Below are 10344 nucleotides of genomic sequence, written 5' to 3' on the forward strand. Positions count from 1 at the left end.
GGGATATACCACATCTTATCTCCCTGACTGTGTTTCTGTGCTTGTCTCCCTAGCTGGATTGATGGCTCACTGAGTGCAAGAACAGTATCTCTGTCAGAGGCTGACACTGTGTGATTGTCACTTAAACTCTTGATGGATGGATGGGAGGGCTGGATGATAGACAGTTGGCTCATTTCTGGCATTCTGCTGCCGTAGGGATGTAAAGCTAGTGGTGCAAGCAGCTCTCTTGCAATCAGGTTGAGGGACATCAAGAGAGAGACCATTTCATTCTGGGGAGTTCGTGGAAGGCCTCATGAGGGCAGGGATGTTTGCCCTTGTCCTAAAAGCCTGATTTAGTTGGAAAGAAATGTAATAGAGCAGTTAGGAGCATCTTCATGTCACTGGTCCAAAATGTAGGAGTCTGGTAGATGATACTGCAGGACTAGGTTCCATACTACTCTGAGAAGAGTCCCTGCTGAGCACTTTTAGAGAAGTGGATGGTGTGTAGCATAATCCCCACTGTGTCCTAAAAACAGAAGGGTCTGCAGTATTAAGGAAATGAAGGGAAATGCCCCACATCCAAGCAAGGACCACTAAGGAGAGAACAATGGATTTGGTACCTGGGCCTGGTTGAGAAGCTCCCAGATCAAGTCCTCGTTGCCACCTGCACTTCGGGCCACAACGGCATGGGAAGGGACAGCGGCCAGGTGGCACTCCTCATATTTATCTACTGGCTTCCGGGTGTTGTCCCTGCAGAGGAGCTCATACTGGTCCCTGTCAGCCTGGTGTGGAAGGTCCTCTGAGGGAGGAAAGCCCAGATGAACCTACTGCACGAAAAGCCATGAGCTTTTGGTCCCCCTTCCCTCCCTTGCAATCCCACTGCATCATAAAATGTGTGAGTTGAGAAGCCTGGAGCTGACACTGAGGGCCAAAGAACACAGGGAAACTGACTTGCTCACGATCCCACAGCCAGTTACAGGAGAGGAATTTTCTGGTACCCAGTGCAGGGTTAACTGCCCCATGTCTCAAATTGGGTCTCATCTAAGTAGGCCAACTACCGGCCAAGGTTGGCCAGACCTGTCCCCAATCCTTTGCTATGGCAACATTTAACAGAAGGAAAGGGCCCTGTATCCAGGATATTGAATGATGGAAGAAGGCCCAGGAGTCCAGGTGGGGACCCCACAGGCACATATTTCTGAACATGTAGAAACCCAAGCAGTGATAAAGGATGAACACACTATGCTCAAGTCTGACTACTGAGCATGAAAAGGGAGGCAGGAAATAGAGAAGGCCCACTGCTTGGAGGGGATCTGCAAATTTTTCTATCACTTACCCAAAACCGTCAAGTGTTTGACAAAGGCCACTTCCCCAGCACCATCCATTAAACACCTGTGAGAAGAAACACATTAGGAGGGTTTCTGCAGGATAGACCCTTCTCCTGGCTTGAGGGTCTGATCACCTGTCCAGCCTGGGACAAGGGGAGAGCCTGGTGGAGACCTCTGTGCAGACCAACAGCAGAGGAAGCACCATGGGGTTATGTTATCTAGGGTACCACCGATGTGTGAGAGGGGAGCTCACAGGAACTAGAGGTCCCTCACCAGGTGCCCCAACGCAGCAAAAAGGCATTGAAGATATTTTAGTACAGAGAATGTTTTTCAAATTTCTGAAATGGCAGATAAAGGCATAGCATCTCCTGAGGGAGAAAAGTACCCTTAGTTTGCTATAAAACCAAGGGAAAAGAAGAAGCAAGAAATGAGCCATGTGAGCTGTCTGTCTGCACAGAGGCCATGAGGGGAGGCAGGAGAGAGGCCAGTACATTGAGCAAGTGACACTGTTGCAGTAGAAAACAGAGCCAGTCACTGGAGAATGTCCTGGACACTAGGCATGTTCCTGTCCCCTCAGGCTCTGCCCAGTACAGTGAGAGGACACACTTGCCAGATTCAAGGGCTCTGGGAACACAGAAGAGTACCAAGGAAAGCGGCTTCCTTATCAATGAAACATGAAGGGAGCATGTGCTGGCCTAGTCTAGGGAGTCCCAGCTCTGGGGTTAGGCCACCTGAACACTCTTGCTGCAGGCTGGGCTATGCTATGGGCCAGAGAGGGTTTCCCAGCCTGAGGACATTGAACACTTCGGCTGCCATGGAGCAGCAGCAAGTCTCACTCACTTGAAGGCACCCGAGTAGCCAGAGTACGGTTCATGGTGGGAGGAGGCACACTTGTCTTTCCCTTTCCCAGCGCACAGCTGACACAGTTTGGGGAAGGCTGTCGCATCCGCACCGGGGACACAGCTGGCCGCGAAGAAATTGGACGCTGCTGCTCAACACAGAGATGTGAAACACAGGGCATGAGCCAGCCTGGCCAAAGACAATTACAGGTCCCAGCCCAGGCTCATGCATGAACAGAGAGTGACCAGAACAAAACCAGCCTACCAGGCCCAGCTTGCCCATATGTGTGTTCATTTGTCAAGATCAAGGTTTCCAAAAAGGGACATGTTAACAACTATTCTCCCACCGCCCTCCCCAAGGACCAGGCCTATGCCTGCCACCAACCAAGGCCTGTCTTAGGTCACTGGCAAGCCTCCTCCCTGCCTCGTCACACTGGAACGAAGTCTTCAGAGAGAAGTCTTCCCTGGAAGTCATGCCCAGGAGATGACAGACCCACCTGGACAGGTGCATACCAGGCTCATGGCCAGCAGATGGCCACCAGAGAATGCTCCAGCAGGAAGGGAAACACAGAAAGGAAGGCAACCCAGGGAAGTGGGCAGTAGGGCCCACTGACCTTAGTCCTGCCTGAACCCTCTGTCTGGCCTGATGCCCTTTCCCACCCACTTCTCCAGGCAGCCTCTGCTGAAGTATCAGGAGCTCAGAGAAGAGAAGACTCAGCCGAACCCTCCCAAGGGCTGCCAGTGTTGCAGACCCAACCAGTTTAAAGCTGGTTAACCTCCCCCCACCACCTTAAAAATCATCACACATGACCACCTGATCATGTCTGAGTGACCTCAGGGTGGCCTGGATGGCACCTAAAGAAGGGACATCTGCCCGAGGGCACACACCCTCCCGCTTGCTTACCTTTCTGAAGAGATTCCTGTGGCTCAGGCAATTGTGAATAGAGTGTGCCCATGGGGATGTTCCACCCAGCGGACCTGCCAAGGCCTGTGTGGCAGGACTTCTTGCCTCGAAGCTCATTCAGCTGGAAGCCGCTGCCCTTCTTCACCACGGCCACCGCATAATAGCTGGTTTGTGGATCTACAAAGAGACATGTGAATGGAAGACCCACAACCTGGGCCTCAGGGAAACATTGCTCATCACTGCTGGGCTCCTAACTAGGGAAGGGGAACCCACAAGCCACACTTATGTTGGGTTGGGTCCTAAAGAGGGAGAGATCAGAATAACTTCCCTAGGTTTGCAGGGAAGAAAAGGACCAGAGAGGGGACATTCGTATAACCCTCCCGGCAAACACTGGCCAGAAGGCCACAGGCACATGATTTTTCCTACCCTGGCCCTGCAGGTTGTCTGCCTACATCTATCAACTCAAGCCTACCTGGAAACCAGAGGTCACATTCCTGACTCTGAGTATTTCCTGGCACCTAGGGACAGTCAGGTTACTCTCAGAGTGTGTGCTCCAGTGTGGTCTCTCCTCTGAGTGAGGCACCTGTGGTTCTTGGAGGACTCTCTATATAGCTCTAAACTCTAATGATTCAGGTCAGGCTATACACTGCCTGCTCTATTTCTCCAGGGAGCACATTTCCTGGCCCAGGAGGTCAGTGCCAGCGGCACCAGTCCTCAGCCAGCCCAAAGCCACAGAGGCCTTGAGTTCTGCCTGTGGGGGCTTATAGGGCACCACATTGCCCACTCATTCCTCCATTACCTGCCTAAATAAGACAAGAGTCTACCGGGAGAGAACAAGGGTCTATCAGGAGAGAACAACAGCCACAAACCCTTTCCCGGGTCCCCAGGGAGAACTCACTCTCTTTTGACCCGTAGTACTCTGCCACTACAGGTTTCAGGTTGAAGGGGGCTAGGCCCGCGTCAAACACCAAACCTGCATCCAGTGTCACAGCATCTGCTTTGCTTTCCTGAAAAGGAACAAACCAGACACCAATGAAGTCCTCAATTCCAGGAAAGACCACCTCAACCCAGGTGAGTGAGGGTGACTTTTGGGGCCAGAAAAGCCCTCACCTTGGTCAGACCACACACTAAACCGTTTCAGTTGACTCCACCACCCCAGTGGGGGAGTTTGGCCACCATATTCCTATTCCTCCAACATAGAGGAAGGAATGGGTTGGTTTTCTTTTTCCTGGTGAGGAGTCTGGTTCTTGGCTCAGAAACCTGTGTGTGATCTTTTAGGATCAACCTGAGCTACAGAGGCTTTACCCGCAGGCCTCCTGGTGGAAAGCTGCCCTCCCCACACCAGGCTGGGTGCACAGCCAGGCACTGCAGGCTCTGAGGAGGTGGCAGTCAATCACTCAGGCCCCTCTGCTCGGCCATGCTCTTACACGTGTACATTGAGAACCCAGGTGCTGTTGTTCGGTGACCTCTTTATGGTGGGCCCTCTGCTGAGTCCTTTTTAGGCGTCACTGTACAGCCCTCCTTATGGGGGAGTGGGGCTTTGATGATACTCTTCTCCACTCTGATTCAGTAGCAGTACTCTTCCTTCCTGTCCTGGGTCCAGATAACTGCAGGAGTCTTGCATTCATAGAGTCAGTGTGTCTTTGGATTTAACTTCTTGCTTTACTCTGAACTAAGTGTTAAGTGATGATTACGTCCATTGTGGCTCATTGTTCATTTAATGGAGTATTCAGACAAGTTACAGCTCACCGCTATACAACTCCTGCCTACTTGTAAGCTGGGAGGTTAGCTACATTGCTGGCTGGCAGCCTTCAGTAGCACCATCCTGGAGGTGGGAGCCATTCTGCAGCTGCATTTTACACATTAAAAAATAGAGACACTTTAAATCACTTCTTGAGGTCATATAGCTAGTGAGTCATGGAGCATTAGAATCCAGGCAGTATGGGTTTATTTCCTTCATTACACTGTTTCTTGCTGGTTGTTGGATGCCTTCACACTGTATCTATAATTAATTTAAGAATGTAAAGTACTTAAATGCACCACTAGTGGAAGTGAAAAATTAATAGTTCACTTTAAATGTTTTTGGTACCTTCCACTGTATCTATAATTTATTTTCTCTTAAAGTAAGAAGCACTATTTTTTTTATATATACTCTTAACTTCTATTCCATTTTTCTTCAACTATCTTTAATCAAAATAATTTTTCTAGAAGCCCTTGCCAGTACTCTATGAATAGTTTTTATTGATAGAATTACAATTCTAGACAAGTATCAGCTAGACAAATATACAGTTTGGCTTACATTATTGTCTTATTTCATTTAGAACTACTATTGTCTTATTCCCTACATAAAACATGACACAGATCATGGAGGTATAGCTCCCCATGGGAAGCAGGCCTAAGCCGGCAGTCAGACATCCCCTGAGGGCTCCCGGACTGTGAGAGGGTACAGGCCGGTCTGAGGGAACCCCCTCCCCAAGTGCATTAATTTCGTGCACTGGGTCTCTAGTACATAGATAAGTCTTAAAACTAAAAAGGCAAAAAAAAATCTTAGGATTCTATTTGCTTAGGAAGAGGAAGCGCAGATCATTGCAAGTAAGGCCAGGGGGTTCCATAACCCCAAGTGGCACCATTCCCATAGAATCCAATGCTGCTGCAAACATAAGCTATTGGCAATAATGAAGTTTTGAGAACTTGTGGTGGATTTGTGAATAGTATTACTTTATATTATTAACATATTTAAAAAGAGGGCCTTGCATAGACCAAAACTGATCATATTCATAATTCAAGGGTTATAATTAAGCCATGATAGAAACTGAGGTCCAATTTAAAAGCAAATAACAACAACAAAAACCCCCAAAAAATCAAACACACAGGCCCTAACCCAGCAGTTCTCAACCTGTGGGTTGCGACCCCTTTGGCGGTCGAATGACCCTTTCACAGGGATCACCTAAGACCATCCTGCATATCAGATATTTACATTACGATTCATAACAGTAGCAACATTACAGTTATGAAGTAGCAACGAAAATAATTTTATGGTTGGGTCACAACATGAGGAACTGTATTTAAAGGGCCAGAAGGTTGAAAACCACTGCCCTAACCGGTTTGGCTCAGTGGATAGAGCGTCGGCCTGAAAACTGAAGGGTCCCAGGTTTGATTCTGGTCAAGGGCACATGCCCAAGTTGTGGGCTCAATCCCCAGTAGGGGGCGTGCAGGAGGCAGCCAATCAATGATTTTCTCTCATCATTGATGTTTCTTCTATCTCTCTCTCTTCCTCTCTGAAATCAATAAAAATACCTTTTAAAAAAACATAAGTTTTTGTATCAAATCACTAATTTCCTGAGTTAATCAAGCTCCATTTAGCTGAGTCTGCCTCTCCCACCTCATTGCTCCTTCCAGTATCTGCTTGCTCTGCTCTGCCACCCTGGCTCCTCTACAGCAACTCAAACAAGCTCAGCTCTCCCTTGCCTCGGGGCCTTTGCACATGCTACTGTTCACTGCTTGGAGTGTTATATCTCGGCTCTTGGCTTACCCATGCCCATCCCTGGGGTCTCAGCTTCATTGTTCCTGATACCAGGCTCTGTCAGAGCATTCTACTTTTCCCCTTCATTTCATAGCACACATTTTGAAACTACACATCTACTTGTTTGCATGCTTTTCTTCTCTCCTAAGAAAAGCTCCTCAAAAGTAAGGACCATATGTGTTTAAATCCATCACTGTAGCCCCATTGCCCAGCCAGCAACTGACACACGTTCAAATGAGCAGGAACAATGTTGAAGGAGAAGAGGATTTTGGAAAACCTAGAAAACAAAGGGGTCAGCTATCATCTGCAATTCTGTCACCATATTTCTCTTCCCTGTGACCATCATTCGTCTACTTTCATGATGTGTTAAGAACTTCCAAACCATGTTATTTTGATAGCAAACATTCTTATTTTTCCCCTGAGTTCAGAGAACGTAGTGCCTCAAAATAGCCCCCTTTCAGAGCATGATGAATTTTGCTTTAAGACTCCTTAAAGGTAGCCTCTCCTATGTCCATTTCTAAAGTACATCAGCCTCCTATGTGTGAGTACAGAATTGTTCCAGAATGCCAGGAGCAAGAGAAAGTGTGGGTTGTTTTCCACTCTCCTTTAGGCAGCAGTGACTTACCGCAATGGCCTGGATGCACTCATGGTAGGAGCTTTTCCTCACACAGGCAAGAGTAGCAGCAGCCTGAGGGAGGTTTTTCAGTTTTTCACTGAAAGCTGTGCACTTTGTGTCCTCATGATTTGAGATGGTGCACCATGTCACAGTTTTGTCGGGGACAGCGAGGCACAGCCCTATGGAAAAAAGGACAGAGGGCCCTGTTCCAGTGAGAGAGACAGCAGCACCCTCTGAAGGGACTTGCAGGCTACATCCCCTCTGTCCTGTCCTCCTCCCACTCCTGTCCATGAACAGTAAAGGGTACAGGTCCCACTGCATTCTGAGGCTGGGACAAGAGAAGCGAACCCCAATGACCTCCCAGGTTCCCACTTGCCACCCATTGCTGGCAGGAGAGAGGGCTTGACCTTCAGTTCTCAATAGGAAACCACAATCTGCTCCTCTGTGTTCTCCATGCCTTCTTCCCTCACCATCATGGGACTGCAGGGGGACATAAACCTCATTAGTGTGACATGGCATTTTCAACCACTTCAGGGCATTGGTTCAATACCGCAAGTCAGGAGGCCAACAAGGTAGGAATTACCACTTTTAAAAGAGGCAGGAACTGTGCTCAGAGAGTGATGTTTTACCCAGCCTATCATTAGTGGCCGAGATGTCTAGAAACCAGGCCTCCAGTCTTTGGTCTCTTCCCAGGGAACTAAAGAAGATAACATTCTGGGTTATTTGCATCTGGTTGGCCAGTAGATAGAGGTAAATGACTGATGAGATAATGAATTTGTCTGTGACACCATCTTCCTTCCTCTGTTCCGGGAATAACTAGAAACTCCACATTTTCAGTGGTTTTCTCTGTTTCCAATGACCCTCAATTTTCACCAGTCTTTTTGGTGGCAATTAGGAGAAGCTAGAGTCAGCCATGTCTGTAGCTACTAAAATCCATGTGGTTACAGATGTGTTGTCCCCCTCATGTGAGCTTTGTCACTGTTCCCAAAACCCTCTGTTATCTCTACTCTCCATGGATCAACTAACTTAAGGAAGCCAATGATATCCACAAAGCACAAAGCAGCAGAGAGGGAAGGCAGCAGTTCTCCAGAATGCATAAGGAGGAACTTTCTGCCCCAACAGCCTTTATCCCAACTCTGCCCTGGGAAACCACAGGAGCCTCCCCAAACCGCCCCTCCTGGGGTTCCCCTGGGCAGGAATTTGTCTTAGTCATGCATTTACCTTGCACATCCTATGAGGTCTTAGGGTGGGGGTGGGAAAGGAGTGAGGCAAAGGCAAATAATGTGAGACCGACACTCTAGGGTAAACTTTTTCAGGAGAGACAAATGACTAAACATGGAAGTCTCCAAAGGTGTGACAAATGTGCCATAAGTAGCAGGTAAAAGTAAGAGGATAAGGGGAGCCAATAATCTCAGGAGGTGATGAGAGTGGGAGAGGCAGCCCCCATTGCAGGGATGTAGCAAACTCCACCAGTGCCTGGATCCATGGCCTCAATTATCCTCACCTACCCTCCCAGGCCAGGCTGTACTACCTTCCTCACTGGTGAGGACCTAAGAAATCTGGCTTTAAATCCCATGCTCCAAACTCCTGGACTGCTATGCGTCAGGAGGATATTGTCAGCGCCAGTGACTCCCATGAAACATCATATTGCCAAAGAGGAGGAGATCAGATCCAGCGAGGCCTTGAATGCCTCGCTAAACTGTTTGGACTTGATTGAGAGGCCCCAGGGAAGGGATTTGATCAGCTGTGATGGGAATGCTCTAATTTATTGTATTTCTCTATTACAAGATTTACTGGACAGGGAGGAGGAGGAGGAGGAGGAGAAAGCAAGAAGAGCATGAAAAAGTGCCAGGGGTGCAAGCAGGAGGTGCATGCAGGCACAGAGCTATCCCTGAGGCAGTGCTAAAGCAGGTGCAGAGGTGCTATGGAGAAGAGCTGAGGAAAGGCACTATCTGTCCAGCCCCAAGGGAACATGGATCCCACGGGGCAGTGTGGCTGGGTCCAGGGTATAAGGGACCTTCCCTGCACCCACACTCACCCAGAACTGCGCAGGCCAGCAGGGCAGGGATGGTGAGCCTCATCCTCCGGGTCTGGGTCTGCGTGGTGGAGCAGCAGGCACAGACCAACGGTCTTCTGCGCTGCCTCTCTGTGCTCTGCTCCTCTTTATCCCTGACCAGGGGGACTAAGCACAATCTTTGACCTCCTGTGTTTGCACAGCCCGTTTGCCCAATCATCCTTCAATCCTCGCCCCCGCTCTCCTCATTTCCTGAGATCTGGGTCAGACCCATGGAAGGAGTCCAGCACAAAAATGCTGATTGGAAGGAAATTAAAGAAAAACCAATCCTTTGTTCATGTGCGCTGCCTCTGTGCAGGGGTGGAACTGCAGCTGGTTGGGGCTGGGGAGGAGGGGATGACGGGTAGGGCGGGGAGTGGGTGGCTCTGTTCCTGAATCCCTAGACGGCAGAGCTGGTCCTGCCCCAGCCCTAGGTGCTCATTGCACAGATGGAAGAGGGAAGGGAACTGCCCAGATCCAGACTAGAACCAGAGAATGACAGGCAAAGACCTACTTGGGGAGGGTGTCGAAGAAGAATAAAGCTGGCCTCAGGTAAAAAAAACAACAGGCTCAACACCCTTCACTTGTTCCCAGGGGTCTGTCCCCTGCTCCTGGGCCCTTCAAAGGGCCTGCCCCACTGAGGGGCTGCTCTCTCCCCATGTGCCCTGCTGAGCCAAGACTCCTGGACCGGAAATCTTCCCTCCCTTCATGCAGCCTGCTGGACATCTTGGTCTAGGGACAGAGTCACAGGAGAGACAAATTCTCTCTCATAAGAAGCTGCCCAGGAATGTGGTCAAAATTCTGTGAGACTCAGAACAAAGTGACACATGAGCTCAAAGAAAGAGACCCAGGGGAGGATGTGGCCTGATCTCAATGACCTGGGTCACCCTAGCTCTCCAGCTAAATAGTCTTCAAAGGTTTTGATTGCACAACCTTATTAGAAAAAGTAAAGTGACTTTTTAAACAAATATATTTAAACTTTTTAAACAAATATAAACTAACTTTTCTTCTGAATAGAAATGTGTAAATTTCTATTATTTTCATAATTGAAAGGCATTGAGGGATGGGAGTCTGGCTTCACTTGGGGACCTTGAGGTACAGAGAT

General features: G+C 48.9%; 1 protein-coding gene across 2 annotated transcripts in view; it reads right to left on the reverse strand.

The window, feature by feature from the left end:
• Positions 1–9355, reverse strand: part of LOC132215545 (serotransferrin-like) — a 114239-nt gene extending 104884 nt beyond the window's left edge. Inside the window, exons 1-7 of one of the 2 annotated variants that reach the window (XM_059663902.1) lie at positions 9225–9355; positions 7196–7365; positions 3946–4054; positions 3048–3224; positions 2145–2292; positions 1313–1368; positions 600–778 (exon numbers count right to left, since the gene is read on the reverse strand). In XM_059663902.1, coding sequence (XP_059519885.1) covers positions 600–778; positions 1313–1368; positions 2145–2292; positions 3048–3224; positions 3946–4054; positions 7196–7365; positions 9225–9267 — 882 coding nt within the window. In that variant the 5' untranslated portion in view covers positions 9268–9355. Of the gene's footprint in view, positions 1–599; positions 779–1312; positions 1369–2144; positions 2293–3047; positions 3225–3945; positions 4055–7195; positions 7390–9224 lie in introns of both variants that reach the window. The other variant, XM_059663901.1, reaches the window with a different exon arrangement.
• Positions 9356–10344: the final 989 nt, after the last annotated feature.

This window comes from Myotis daubentonii, chromosome 14 (assembly GCF_963259705.1).
Source record: "Myotis daubentonii chromosome 14, mMyoDau2.1, whole genome shotgun sequence".
In the NCBI taxonomy this organism is placed as follows: Eukaryota; Metazoa; Chordata; class Mammalia; order Chiroptera; family Vespertilionidae; genus Myotis; species Myotis daubentonii.